Raw genomic sequence first — 16,190 nt, forward strand, 5'->3', positions numbered from 1 at the left:
ATTTAAGGGATAGTTGTTGCATGGCCTCTCAAAGACTTCTAGGTTGAATTCTCCAACTAATTAATCCAAGATGAATTAATTAATTATTTTTCAAGCAGCTAGTGAGACTAAATTTGAATTTGAATTCTCAATTTTGCCACATTTCAACAAATGATGGTAAATGGGTTTATATTGTAGAGGTGCTAGCTTCCATGATATTGAGCTATGGTAGGAATTTTGTGGAGTACCATACTAAAACCCCTATTAAGGATGTTGTGATTAGTGTCCCACCTTTCTTAGGCCAAGCTATATGACATAGTTGTAGATTCTAGAAGTGTGGCTAGCGTTAAGGTAGATAATGATGGTAAATGGGTTTATATTGTAGAGGTGCTAGCTTCCATGATATTGAGTTATGATAGGAATTTTGTGGAGTACCATACTAAAACCCCTATTAAGGGTGTTGTGATTAGTGTCCCACCCTTTCTTTGGCCAAGCTATGAGAATTGATATCATTCAGTTATCTAAGATTGTTGTCATTGATATATTACTGTTGATTAACAAGTATTTTGGTGAGCCATTCAATATGGGATTGATAAGGGTTTCACAAATACATCCTGACATGTTGTGTTTTATGACATGGGATCTAACAACACTTATGCCACTCTTGTTTATTTCTCTACATATACCACAAAGGAGTATGGAAAGAGTGTTTCCACTGCAATTTTGACCACTAGTGTTTTAGTTGTAATACAAGAAACTTCATACCAGTTTATGGATATTATGGGTGCTTATCAATTTTAGTTGCATATAGATGGATCTTTGCATTGTCTAATTCTTCTACATTTACTATAAGTTTTGTTGTTGTGAAGATTATTTCAAAATTTGTATTAAAATATTATACCATGGCAAAAGGCTTCATGGAGTTATTTGTCTAACTAAATGATTTCAAGATGGCAGCCAATAATTTAGTAATGGTATTACTTTTAGGCATGTAAGTTACAATCAAAACTAAATTTAGTTCTAGGTTCCCCACACTTTAACTTTCAAACTGGAATATATAATTTCATGCTATCATGTGATGCTTCCATATCTCTAATATTTTTTTCTAGTTTCCTTTATTAATTTCATATCAGTTTTAGATATGGCGGGATGATTGTTTGTTAGCCTAATGTAGGTCAAAGATGTAAGATGGAAGGAAAAACTTGGGGGTAAACTATGGGAATGTGTCTTGTTCAACATTTTTAGCATTAATTTAATCGGTAAGTTGGGAATTAGATGGATATGTTGAAACCTCCCAAGCCAATGTCTAAGTTTAAGAAACAACTTAAGAACATGAAGGAAATTCTTAGTGCTAATACTAAGGCCTATTTATCAATGGAATCAATTTACTAGGATTGTGATTTCAGGTTGGTTCTTGTTATAAGCTCTTGCATTTGTTATGTCTCACTTATATGCTTGGCATTTGGATAATTTTATTTCAAAGGATAATGATTAACCATTTTGTGTTTCTCAACCATATCATAAATCTGAGTATCTAACAATCCATAATGTGACATAAGTTTTCAATAGACACCACAATTGACATAAGTTTTAGTACATGTACAATTTCCTAGTCATCTATTGCAACTTTCAAAATAAGCGTTACATTACACCATTAGGAATAATTTTTCATTTTATATGTTATAACATTTTTGTCATCTATATATACAGTCAAGTTTTATGTATAGAAAGTAGGCTAAAGAGATTGATGAAGTAGAAAAAATAAAAATCCTCAAAACAACTGAAAAAAATTCTTTTTAGCAGAAATGCAATTTTGATTTAGTCATGTAACATGCCAATGAGATTTTTTCATCTCCTATTTCAATTTATCAATCTACAATATGTAGTATCATTAGAGTAAACATAGTTTAAAAATTTAATCTAAAAAAAATAGCATACACTTCATAAAATATTTGCTTTGATTATTTGTAAATAGTTTTTTGTTCGTAATAAAATTACATATATAAGTCTAACCAAATAGCTCAAGCTAAAATTTGAGTTGTTAAGGTTGTTACATTTGATGAAACCAAATAATGGGATATCCTTATATTTCGATATTTCTCTTGTGGTTGATCATGTTCTATCCTTCCAAACTTAGTTTCTACTGGTTTTAATTAATGATGGTTGGTTTTTGCATAATTTTCCTTGCATTGACTCCATGTATTATTTTTGTGACTTCTCGAATTCATAGTAGTTATCTTTCACCTCCATAATAATGATATTTTTCTTCTTGAATTCCTTAATAATGTTGATAGCAATAAAATTATTTGAATTTTTTCTTGGTAATGATGTACCAATAAGGTTCCCATTGGATTATTTCCCTCTCTTTGCATAACCAATCCACTTAAATATTTTTCATAGACAATTGTGACATAGAGACCACATGGGGAATTCACTCATAAAAACAAACATAACCTTTGTTAAATTATTTTCTCTCCAAAGTTGGCTTTTCCAATACTGGGTTTACAAATGAATTACATAACTATTTCTTCTTAAGAAAGAAAACTCTTGAATTCCTCAAAGAGAAAACTCCTTCCTAGATATTTGGAGAAAGTTGAGAAAAATCATCTCAATTATAGGAATCAATGCTACCTTTTATCAATGATTGATTCAATCTTCTTTACTAGTGTTGAAGGTAGTTGTTTATCTCACTGAATTTTATATTAGTAGGTGCATGTATAGGATCATTTATTGGTTCCTTAAAGGGGTATAGATTTTAAACATTAAAGATTGGTAAAATACCACAAACTTTGGGTAGTTCTAAATCATAAGAATTCGAGGAAAATTTCCTCAATTTTTTTTCATGGTTCGATCTTTTTCAGTCTTAACTTATTATATTCCCCTTTACGAAATATTTCTTTCCAAAAATGTGCCATAACCACGTCTCCAACATCAAATTCCAAGTTTCTTCTTTTGAAGTCTACTCTTCATTTATATTTGCTACTACTTTCTTCTCATTGTTGTTTGACTTGATCCTGTATTTCCTGGATATTGGCTGCAAAATCTTCACCATTTGCACTTCTAAATTCTTGTTTTCCCACCTCCTTAGCTCATAAATTCGTCTTGTATGCATTCCATAAATAATTTGCAATGGACTTAATCTTGTGCTTCTCTTAGGTGAGTTGTTATATGCAATTTCTGCCTGAGAAAGTACCTGGTCCCATTTGACTTCTATTTACCACCTTTTTCAGACGATCAGTTTGGGGATGATATGATGAACTAAGAATAAGATTGGTTCCTAATGTTTTCCATAAATTTCTCCAAAAATGGCCCACAAACCCAGTGTCTCTGTTAGAAATAATACTTGTAGGCAATCCATGCGATCTAACTATTTATTTGAAGAACAATTTTGTTATGTTAGTTGCATCATTTGTCTTTTTAGAAGCTATAAAGTGTGCCAATTTTTAGAAATTGTCAACAATGAAAAATATTGAGTCACTTCCTCTTTGCAGTCCTAGTACAAAATCCATGCTTATAGAGTCCCATGGTAGCCTAGGTATTGGTAAAGTTTGATATAGTCTAGTGTTCAAACTTCTTCCTTTTGAATATTGACATATCTTGGATCTTTCAACATATCTTCTTACATATCCTTGCATGTGAGGCCAATAATAATTTTTTGTAATTGTGCTACAGTTTTATTTTTCCCAAAATGACCTACTAAATCTCCACTATGTTTTTATTTTAATAGCTTTTCCCTCATCGAACATATTGGAATGTATAAATATCTTCCTTTGAACATAAGGGATCATATTTATACATATCTTCATCAAATCCTAAGACATTCACTTGGAATTCTTACAGAATTAAATTAATCCCGCATTTTGCATTTGCCACTTTATTTGACTACCCACTTTTATGCCTGATAACAAATGTAAAGTGTTGTAAGGATTAAATTCATTTAACATGTATTTGACACCTCAATTTTGTCTGATTGTTGATGTGTTGTAAAACATGATTATCTGTGTAAAGGATGAATTATTTTGGCATAAGATAATGTCTCCATTTTTTTTAAGTCTGTACAATGACATAGAATCTTTATCATAAGAAGAGTAGTTTTTCTTAGCTTCATTGAGTTTTTCACTATAGTAGGCAACTGGTCATCCCTCTTGACTTAAATAAACTCCTATTATAGTTCCACTAGCATCGATCTCAACCTAGAACAACTTGTTGAAATCTGGCAATGCTAAAATAGGTTGTTTTGTAATATTTTTCTTTAATAATTTAAAACTTTAATTAGCTTATTTTGTCCAATGGAATGGTTTGTTTCTTTCTTTAATAGTTTCTACAATCGGAACACATATACCACTGAAATTTCCGATAATTTTTTTGTAAAATATTTCCAATCCATGAAAACTTCTTACCTCTGGAATGCTTCTTGGGGTTGGCAAATTGATTATCGCGTTCAATTTTTGTTGATGCATCTTTAACCCTTCTTTTGAAATAACAAAATCCAAATACAATAATTCTATTTTCATGAAACTACACTTATTTAAATTGCTTAACAAATTTTCTTGTTGTAGCTTTTTCAAAACCATCTTAAGATGTCTTAGGCGCTTTTCTTTTGATTAACTATAAATTAAGATATCATCAAGATAAAATATAATAGATTTTCAAATGAATTATTTTAATACTTCATTCATTAACTTCATAAAGGTATTGGGAGCATTGGTAAGTCTGAAAGGCATTACCAACTATTCATATAGACCATTATTACTTTTAAATTTTGTTTTCCATTCATCACCTTCTCTGATTCCGATTTGATGATATCCACTTTTTAAATTGATTTTAGAGAAATATGAAGTACCACTTAAACAATCTATAATACCATCAATACGAGGTAATGGAAACTTGTATGTGATTGTGATTTTGTTTATTGCTCGAGAATTTGGACACATTCTCCATCAACCTTCCTTCTTTGGAGTTAACACTATTGGAACAACAAATAGACTTAAAATTTCTTAGATGATATCCTTATCCAACAATTCCTACACTTGATTTTTAATCTCTTCATTCTCCCTTGGAGTCATTCTGTAGGTTGCTTTGTTTGGAAGGCTAGAAACTGGAATTAAATCAATATGATGGTTGATACTTCTAATGGGAGGAAAATTATCAGGCAAGTCATCCACTACAATATCAATGAATTCATTCAACATATTTCTAATTTATTCTCGAAGGTCATTCATATTTGTGCTTGTGAGGACTACCTTTGGCTTACCAGTAAAAGCAAAATTTATCTCCTCATGGTTGATTCCTTGAAGGAACTATTTTCCACTAAGTAATATTACCTTCGATTGGTCTTCTTCTCGTGATTTTTCATTCTTTAAAGGAACGAGTACATGTTTTTCTCCATCCTTTTCAAAAGTATAGGTGTTTCTCCTTCCATCATGTATTGCTTTCCTGTCACTTTGCCATAGTCTTCCAAGCAAATTATGATGCACATCAATAGGCATAACATCACAAAGAACTTTATCTTTATAGAATCTTATCTAGAACTCCACTTCATATTGTTCATTAAATAGTATCTGATGTCCTTTTTGCAACCATGAGACTTTGTAGCGAGTAGGACATTTAGTTTTCCTTAAATTTAACTTTTCTACCATTTCTGTGGATACTAGATTATCAATACTTCGACTATCAATAATTACTTTACAACATTTTCCTTCTTATTTACAGACAATTTTAAACAATGTTTTCCTTTGCGTAAGTTCCTTGACTTCTTTAGGAGGCTTTAATAAAGCTCTTTTCATGAAGGATTCACTAGTTTAAGGTGCATTTTCATGTGTAGAGGATTCTATACTTTCTGTATCAGTTTGCGCCATATGTATGCTACCCTAACTAGAAAATATTTTGAGACATTCATCAGATTTATGTCCAATTTTATTACATGTAATTGCTTCCCACGATTCAGTTGGAGTGCATACCTTTGTAGTTGTTGAACGAAAAAAATACTAGACAGACCTCGATACGATCGAGTATTTGCTGGAGCAAACAATTTTCCATCCCCTTAAAAACTTTAATCCATTTCTAGGAAGAGGGACTCTATCTTGGTTGTGCAAGTGATTGGGACCTTCCTCCGTGTTAAAATTGGATGGGCCATTTCTGCGAAGAAAATGTAATATATTGGTTAGAAAAAAATCTTTTGGTTATCCCTTGTTTAACATATTTTCTATTAATATTGTCCCTTGGTTAGAGAAAAATCTTTTGGTTATCCTCCAAAAGTATTCTAGTGGTACACTACACACATTTTGGAAAATATATTTGGGGTACATCCCCCACTACTTCCATAAATAAGCAAGTTATCTCCACATCTTCCTTAAGATATTTCCAAGGGAGAAGTTTAAAATCTCAGCTCTCATGGCCCTTTAATATATTTTTGGATAAATTACTTCTCTAGATTCCCTCGTTATTGGATTTCCTCTCTCCTAATGGCTTTTTGTGGTCCATGTGAAGACTTGAAATTTTCATCACTTTTGATTAAATTATATTTATAATTATTATGGGTCTTTTTCCTATTTACATTTCCATGCCCATACATGGGTTATTAACATAATTATTACAATTTCAATAATCGCACGATTAAGCATTGAGGATGTTACATAGTATGAGTGAAGGAGGAGGCTTTGTATCCCTATACATTATTTTTTTCCTCCTCCCCCTTTTTACCAACCTCCATATAGCTTTCAATTATACTTTGATATGTAGCTAACCTCCTAGAAATAGCACTCATTCTATCACGATAAAGGCCATACAAAGGGGCTAAGAGAAAATATATGTCCTCGATAGCCATAGGATATCATCTGTAAATTACTGTGGATATTCCATTGGATAGTTCGTCACAATATATCTAATAATAATATATTAAATTTCTTAATTTTTACACTATTACAATTTTATTAAACTTTTAGATCTGTAGGTTTTACTAAAATTAGTTCATGCATGTGAATGGAAATTATATAGAAAATAGATAATGGAAAAATAAACTCTCTCACACAAATAAGTCACAACATATGCTTTGGGAAACCCTTTTAGAGGAAAAAACAACTTGAAGGTGAGGTCGCTTCATTCTCTTTCTTTGTCTAAAAGTATGGCTGCAGGTACAAAGAAGTAATGCTTGCCATCCATGGGCTGCTACAATGCACATATCCCCTCTGTGTGCTATACCTCCTATCTCTCATATCCATGTTTTCTTGGTTATTAGAGAAAATTATATCAAAAAAATAGAATTCTTCTTCCTCCTAGTGGCTCGATTATAACGTAGTCAATACCTTGATAGTGGTTAAGTTTGACTACATCAACTCTTAACTAAGTTAAAATATAGACTCTTCTAGAGTATTTTACATAAAAAACACATGGCTAGCCCCTTTTCCATGAGTAATGGGTGTTGACATGACATCCTCCCGAACTATAGGTGTGAAAACAAGAAGGCCAACTTCTGAGTGACATAACGTTCGCATATGGACCCGGATTGATGTGCTTCTTACACCGTTGGAAAGACATTTCTATGTAGAATAACATGAAAACATGCAGCACTAAATCAACAAATTTTTATCCCCCAAAAAAATTTGTCTATTGCCTCAAAACGATCTTGGAAGGTTTCAGACTCTGTTTTGCCATACTAGGTCCCACTGCTACAAACGGTCCCATGAGATGATTCCTCCTCTTTTTCCACTCTGAATGCATCGATATGGCTGACCAAAATGATCCAATCTGGAATAGGCTCACCCACCATTGATCCATGGCCTTTAAAATCCTCTTTCATTATCAATATTTTGTCACATTCCAATACCAAAATGGCTAGAGAACTCATAACCAAAGAAACATATAATTCATGTGGAACGAAGATATTTCAATAAAATAAACATAGAGCTAACATGAGACTAGGAGAATCTCTACTCGCATGAGCTTACCATCCCGTTTATAGGAGAGATTCTTCCCAGGACCTTAAGGTTGTCACTACCATCAATCATATGATGTCCATTACCAACTTATCATACCTATCTTTAGGGGTGGACATCCTCCTTGGATTCCAACAAAGAGAGAGAGATATAAGGAGGAAACACAATGAAAATATGGCAACACGAATGTTCTCTATTATATAAAAGATGTGATCTCCCAATTAATATTTCTATTTTATTAAGCTTATTTTGTTTGACTCATATGACGCTTTCACATTATTATAAAATTTCTTTTTGGTAGATAGGATGTCGAGTATTTCGATAATGTATACCTTTTCTTTGAGTTTCCATGTTTATAATTTTCCTAATTGCTTCTTCCTCTTTTTATTTATTGATGAGGGATGAGGAGGAGATTCAACACCAATTTGAATTTGAAACTTTGATCATAAAATATTTTCTTCCATTATATTTTTTATAAATTTATATTATTGTTTTGAAAATAGTTACTCATCCCAACACTTTATACTATACATTGCCTAGATATGGTATGTGTGTATATAAAAGCCAACATAGATCCATATTAACCTTGGATCTATCAAGTGTCGAGAGGGATCAAATCTCTTGAGATACAAACCTCTTTTATAGTGAAGCCTCTTTTATAGGAGTTAAGATGGATCTAGGCTGGTAAATACTGATGTCAAGAGAGGTGATCTAAAGCCCCTTCTGGTAGAGATGTTGTATTGTAATGTAAACATTTTAACTTGGTCAAAATAGAATAAAGATAAAAATAACCTTATAAAAAAAATATAAAAATAAAAATAAAAATGAACCATAGTATTGAGAACCCATAGTATTGACTCTGGTATTCATGTGGGATATAGCCTATTTAAAGAGAGAAATTAAAACAGCCTAGATCCATGTGGACCTAGATATAAGGGATCAAATTTCTTGCGATGGAAGCCTCTTTTATAGTGAAAGGAGATTTGATCCTAAGTTAAGATGGCTCTAGATAGTTAAATTAAAAGTCTAGAATCCTTAATCAAAAAACATAATAACATAATTATTATTTTATCATTACCATGAAAGGTCCAATGCACCCTACTTTGGAAGAAATTTAGTAATGTCTCATCTTTTATATTATATAAACAAAAATAATAAATAAAAAAAAAAAAAAAAAATAACAAGTTAAAATACAGCAACTTATTAACCTATAACATTCAGCCACGTTATTAACTAATATACTGTAATAATAAAAAAAATAATATGTTGTAATAATAATAAATAAATGTAGGAATACTCTGCCAATTTTCGAGAGGATGTAAACAAGGAATATATAAACCTAAACCCTATCATCACATATAAACCATAAACAAGATATTCCTGTAAACCGAACTTTGTCGTTCTGTTTGCAGGCTGCGCGCGCAAATTGCAAATTGGAGTTCTCCAATTTCCAAGTCATTAAAAATGGAACTTTCCTTCCATCCACAAACAGAAAGCAAAGATCCCCAGGAGTTCGCAACGCGGTGGTCTCAAATTCCCAGCAATCTGAAGGAGGTGGTGGTTGCCACCGGAAAAGTTAGTTACTTATTTCGACGTTTATAAAGAATGGAATGCCCCAATTCATGGGATTGTATGGCTTATTGCTTCTTCAAAAAAACCTGGAAACCAGTGCTTGCCAGACAATTCATGTGGTGTCTTCTCACAATGGCGGCTATGATGTCGTCACCGATGTTGTCTCTGAATTCTTTTCCAGGTGTTTCGGAAGAAACAATGAGCCATGAAATCCAATGAGTTTGAGCTCCAGTGGTACAACATTACAAGCCATGGTTTCTTGTGGGAGGCGCCACAACCCAATCATGGCTTATAAAAGAAACCTTCTCTTTGAGATTGCTGGGCAATTGAGACCACCACGTTGAGCACTCCTTTCTATTTGTAGAGAGATGGAAATTTCCATTTTTAATGACTTGGAAATTTTCAGTTGTGATTAAAGATGCCCTGAGCAAGAGGTTTCGTTGTCCATTCCTCTTCCACATTCGTTGTCTATTCCTCTCCCCAGCATAGCCTACCTTTCATATTAATTTACTTTTATTTTACATTATCATAATATATTATTTATTATAAAAATAATGTAACATAATATTGCAAGGGTTGATAATAATGGCATTATCATGGATTTTGATAGGAATGGAAACCAACTTACCGAATGATCGAATGGTTTTATCTGGCCATCTGGAATGACTTATATTTTAAGGTTAATGGGAGAAGTGTAATAAGTAATAGTATATTGACTTATGGCGGATTTTAATATAATATATTAGAGAAGGTAAAGGTTCGTAGAATTGTTAAATTGAAATTGTTTAAGTGGAAAATTTGTATTTTGGTTTGAAATAATAATTATTGTATTAGATTTAGGTTGTTTAGAGTGTTTTAAGTTGGTAATACATAATTAAAATAATATTTGAAATATTGAAATGATGAAAGTCCAATAGTTTACTTAACCATATCAAAGGTGTCATATGCACACTTGTTTTACTAATGAGAAATAACATCTTCTTATCACTTACAATATAAGATGTGGCAACTATTCAAAGGATCATTACTATATTGCTAACAATGGAAACTTTTATAATTATACATTATCTAATGGACCACATATTTATGTAGCTTTTGGATGAACTCTCTAGTATGGTAAACCTTCTGAATTACAAGGTTTCACCAATGTACCAATGTTAGTGCCCCTCATTAAATGAACAACACTAGTACCCTAATAGCTTGTATATATATATATATATCCTTATTTCATATATCCTAAAATCTTAAATGAACAACCCTAGTACCTTCATGTAGACTTAAATCAAACCCTTTCAAACTTCTCAATGAAATTTTTTTCCCAAGAGAACCATCTATTATCAGATGAAAATTGGGGATCCAAAAGTTTGGAAATGCCTTGTGCAACTCAATCTCATCCAATGTTTTAATTAATTTCTTATTCAAAGTGTTTTCTAAAGTTAAAACCTAAATATAATTTAAATAAAGAAAAGAATGAATAATTTTAATAATTAAAAGCACTAATATATTTTTGACGTTTTAATACTCATCATATAATTAAAGTTGTAGTTAAAAAGTTTTATATTATAATTTTTTTTAATTTGTTACTGAAATAATGAAAAAAAAAAATAACCTTATTATTTAAAATAATATGATTTTTTTTAAATTTAGAATACAAATAAAATTATATGACTAATATTAGAAAGCAAAATTATATTAATAATTTTAATAATTTAATATTAAAATTATTATTTTTAAAAAATGTAATAAATTTTAATTATAAGAATTATAAATATTGATTAAATAGAATTCCAAAACATAGATTTATAGCTCAAAGTCTAAACAATTATGTTGATACATAACTTTTATAACTAGCATTTGCACCAGATGTTGCAAAGGAAACGTCGTAAGGCATAAATTGAAGAACACAAATACAATAAATGAATACTTTGATAAAGAATAAAAATATATTGAACGCTCAAATCAATGCCCCATTAACTGGAACCACTTAGTAGACATATCTATCAACATTAGGATTATACACAATTATCAAGAAATTTCCCATATACAAACAACACCTTCCACAACAACCTTTTTTCACATCCACATTTTAAAAAATGCCTAGGAACGTGATTGGAATCTCCCATATTGCCTTTTTCATTATGTAGACAAATCTTCCATATTGCTATTTTCATCATGAATATTGTTAGTTCATTTTTGTAAAGTGTTAGTGTGTTAAATTCAATACTATAAGTTCGACAAGTGAAAAACATTCCTCAATTAGCATAATATGCATTTTTCTCTCACCGTGTATTTTTCAATCAAAGAGCACAAGTAACAGATTAACATGTATTTTCCCTTCATTATTTTCATCATAGAGCCAAGAAATCTACACCTTATCTATAAAGTAACAAAAACATTTTGGAATAAGTTTCATATTTCAAGCTAGTGTCTAACCTATAAAGTAACAAAAACTTTTTGAAATAAATTTAATATTTTAAGCGATTGACTAACCTAATTTAATAATTGAAAAATTCTCAAAGATGAATTATACTCCATAATAAGAGAGCCAACATTGGAGCCCATACTTTCACTAAAACCAAAAGAAACACAACCACTTGTTAAGAAGAAATTCAAGTAATAATAATAAAATAGAAATAATAAACATTAAAGTATAAAATGGTATTTCCAACACACGTGTATAAATATACATGCTCTATGTCCATTGTTAGATAAAATGGGTGTGGAGAAAATTAGTAGAGAACCCCAAATTGTATTTCTAATTAGGAGAGGGGTGGAGAAATGCTTTAAATACGGGTTGTTTTCATTCTAATGGAACCCTTTGCAAAGGGGATGTTAAGATTCTGAGAGAGAATCTAGGCTTGGTAGAGAACACCTTCCTTGTGAAGACACAATGTCAGTGTTTGGTTGCTCAGAGTTGTTCTCCTAAAAAAAGGGGCAGATGAGTTTTGAAGAGGAGGGGAAGATGAGTTTTGAAGATTTGCAGGACAACTTATAGATCTATGAAAATTCCTTCCATATAGATGCTCAACATCTTCTATTTCTGACCAATGTAAGTTTATGCCATATTATATGAAAGTTGTGACTGATACCTCTCACATTATGAACCATTTATGATGGGAGATTCACATGCTAAGTAAGGAACATCTCTTGAGGAATGATTATTTGTTATATTGGCTAATGGTTCCTTTGATAGAGAGATATTTTTGTAATTTCTATTTCCTTTCTTATCATGTCAAGTTGGGAGAGCAATGTAGTTAGGCTTATATATAGCTAGAATGAGTAGAGTGAATCTACTGAGAGGGTGCCTCAGGCTTTTGAGAAGCCATTGTAATCCCTTCATGACAGCGGTGTAACTTTTATATTGTGTGGATAAGAAAATATTAACTGTTGTTTCAAACTACGTGGTGTAAATTTTATATTGTGTGGATAAGAAAGTATTAACTGTTGTTTCAAACTACTGTGTGTTATCCACTATGTTCATGTTACTGAACTATTAGATCTAGTTATCTTCTGATATGCCATGTTTGTGGTCTTTGAGTTCACCATTCAACAGATGTATTTAAACAGATTGGAAATTTTGATTGAAGTTTTAGTATTGGAGTTTTTTCTCTTATCATGGAATCATCACAATGATCACTATAAATTATTTGAATAAACTATCATACAAGAAAATAAAGAAATTCAATGGAAATACAAGGCAATCTAAACATTCTTATCATGAGGAAAAATAGGCATATGCATTTCTGATAAAAATCCCTTATTCTCCACGGTGCAATCAACAATAATTGTATAACACCTTGCAAGCTTAGCATATTCATTCAAGAAAATGCTTACCTCTGATAGATGAATCCACAGAGGTGATATTTGCACCATAACGAGGTTTTATTTTCCCTGTTTCTTAAATTTCATTTCCATAACATATATTTGAAACCAATTTATCTAATAAATTTCATTTGCACTACCTAAATAATTTAAAGAGAATCCTTAATCTATGTGATCTTTCCATTTGAACCATCCTTATTTATGACATATTATTTGCAGGTCGTAGATATTCCACAATATCACATATTCTCACCAATGACTTTGATTCTATACAATATCACGCATTCCCACCAACGACTTTGACTCTACCCCACATAGCTTCATGGTCATGATTACAGAAGATGCTTTCAAATATTTTTAGTAGTTTCTTACACACTCACATGTCCTTATGGACAAGAACTTACAACATTATATACATACTTAATTATGAGACAGATAAAACTGAAGGCAAACACCACTACATTATAGTTCTAACTTGATAGTGCCATAATACTTCAAGTCTATTTCTTATTGCATTATTCCTATTACCAAAATTAGTAGCTACATGACTCCTATTACTAAAATTAACAGTAGCTTTGGCTGCCCTGTCAAGAACCCCAACAACCATCAGTGCTCCTGTTGCAAAATAATTGTTGTTGATAGTTGTTGTTCCTGCGTTGCAAGCTACATGCCCAGCTGTAATCAAAGCTGCTTTTGATATCTCTCCGAAGAATTTGCGAAAATCTGCCACCTTTGCTGCAGCAGTGTCCATCACTTGATACTTGTTGTCTAACTCTTTGGCTTTGTTTAAAGTATCTTTTCCTAAGGTATAACCTTTTGAAAGCGTTGTTGTAACCACTTTTACTGCCTGGTCAGCAAAATGGAACAATAAATCTCAGTTGCTTATCAAGGAGTTCAAACTGTCCAATAACAACAATGTTAATATCCTCAAAATATCATAGGCTAATTGAGAAAATCATTTTTCAGTCTAAGAAGTATGACTTTCTAAATTTTGATGTAATATATAAATTTTACTTTTCTCCATTGGTAAGGTAAGTGGCCTTTTTAAGCTACTTCTATTCTACAAAACTACAGGAATAAGTAGAATTTAAAGGGTAGGATCTTCCTTCTCTGAAAATAGTTATTTATAGAGAGTTTGTAAAGCAAGATTACATTTAAGACTTTTTACAAAATAGTCAAAATAAATGAATTTTTTTTTTTCATTATTTTCCTTTCCTTTCACAAGTAAAACCTTATTCTAGGTTACTCTCAATATCCTTGACCAAAATGGCCTTTGAGGTAATCTACATGATCCAATATTGATCTTGGAACTATACAACAGGAAAAAAGTATTGTCGTTTACCCATGAATGGTACTCATTTATCAAAGACCTCAAAACAAAATTGAGAGATCAGACATTTAAACACATATACAGAGACCATAAAATTGATTTGATACAAGAATGACTATGGCAGGGTAAGCAAGGTCTAGATCTAAGTGTAGTATAAATGCTATTTTGAGGAAACAAATTTCTTCTTAAATTTATTTGAACATTGTTCCTCCACATATAAAAATAAATAAAAAATATAAAAGAGTAAAAATAAGTAAATGAAAATACTCCTAATGTGTTTCCCTCTTCATGAAATTTTATCATTTTCTTTTCCCAATAATTAACTACCTCCTCTGATCCTCCCCATGGCACTATATACACCTCCTGATTTAGGATTGTTGCTCCCTAGTTCAAAAATGCCAAAAACATCAGAAACCTACAATTTTTTTCACTTTTTGTAGTTTTACCAGAAAACCAAAACTATATTCAGAATGCCATGTCAATCTGAATGTGACTATCAATAAAGCAACATCTTGAATTTCATCTCTTTATAGCAAATTCAAATCCCAACCAAAATCCACTTGTAACAAAATCACAATAGAGAATTTACCCTTTAAGCCTTACAATTGCAAACACTAATAAACTAAGAAAATCATACTTATACTAAGAAGGATAGCAATTTCTAAATCATAGGGCTCCTTGATAGTCACTAAAGCAACTTGTGTCCACTGCCCCGTCCTATCACCACCCAAAAAATATAATCAGGCATTGGTTTTGGCCAGTTAAGGTCTGCTGTTACAGAGACCTTAAGTATGTATATCAATGCAAATCCTCTAGTGTTATCCAGTTTTATCAGGAAAAATATACACCAGGGCTACTGCCTGGCTTGATATTTCTTGACTCATTGACGTCAACTCTTACTACATCCAAAAACTTTTCCATGACTCATTTCTCTAATTTTGATAACACAAAAATAATATTGTGACTGCACTTTATTTCTCAACCAATTCTTAATAGAACACTTCTTTGCAACTTTGATAAAACACAAGTTCACAACTATTATTCTCAATAGATATTGCAACACAAAAATAATATTGTGACTGCACTCTATTTCTCAACATATTCTTAATAGAACACTTCTCTGCAGCTCTGATAATACACAAGTTGACAACTATTATGCTTAATAGATATTGCAGAAATTGGAAATCAACACTTTTACATAAAACTTAGTCAAGAAATCCAACACCCACCTCTCTAATTTTACGTTCTTTACTGTGCCACAGTATGAGAAAAACTGCTTAACATCCTTAACAATTGCTTCGCTAGACAGATTACAGACCTGGATTGTGTAACCATCTGTAATGGCCATCGACAATACTTGGAAGTATCTGTTATGCTATGATTCACAATCTTCTTCTCAAAATTTTAAGTGAATAGAAAACAGACGCATATGATATATATACTGTGACACTAAATACTAACCAAAGGAAGATTGATTAAATTAAAATTAGTTGTTTTATTCGTTATCAAAAGTTTTGATTCAATGCAGTATTAGGCTTCCAAATCTTTTTTTT

At 31.4% G+C, this 16,190-nt stretch overlaps 1 protein-coding gene across 1 annotated transcript; it reads right to left on the reverse strand.

Annotated features, from left to right (window-relative positions):
* Nucleotides 1–13,731: 13,731 nt before the first annotated feature.
* Nucleotides 13,732–15,985, reverse strand: LOC149217090 (binding partner of ACD11 1-like). Its single transcript, XM_089390133.1, has 5 exons — nt 15,867–15,985; nt 15,275–15,354; nt 14,892–15,017; nt 13,836–14,171; nt 13,732–13,748 (listed from the first exon to the last, which is right to left on the reverse strand). The coding sequence occupies exons 1-5, from the start codon at nt 15,983–15,985 to the stop codon at nt 13,732–13,734; spliced, it is 678 nt and encodes a 225-aa protein (XP_089246259.1).
* Between the last annotated feature and the right edge of the window lie 205 nt (nt 15,986–16,190).

The sequence above is a fragment of the Pinus tabuliformis genome, chromosome 1_1, assembly GCF_031772625.1.
Source record: "Pinus tabuliformis cultivar Carrire ecotype Pingquan chromosome 1_1, CPIR1, whole genome shotgun sequence".
NCBI lineage: Eukaryota > Viridiplantae > Streptophyta > Pinopsida > Pinales > Pinaceae > Pinus > Pinus tabuliformis.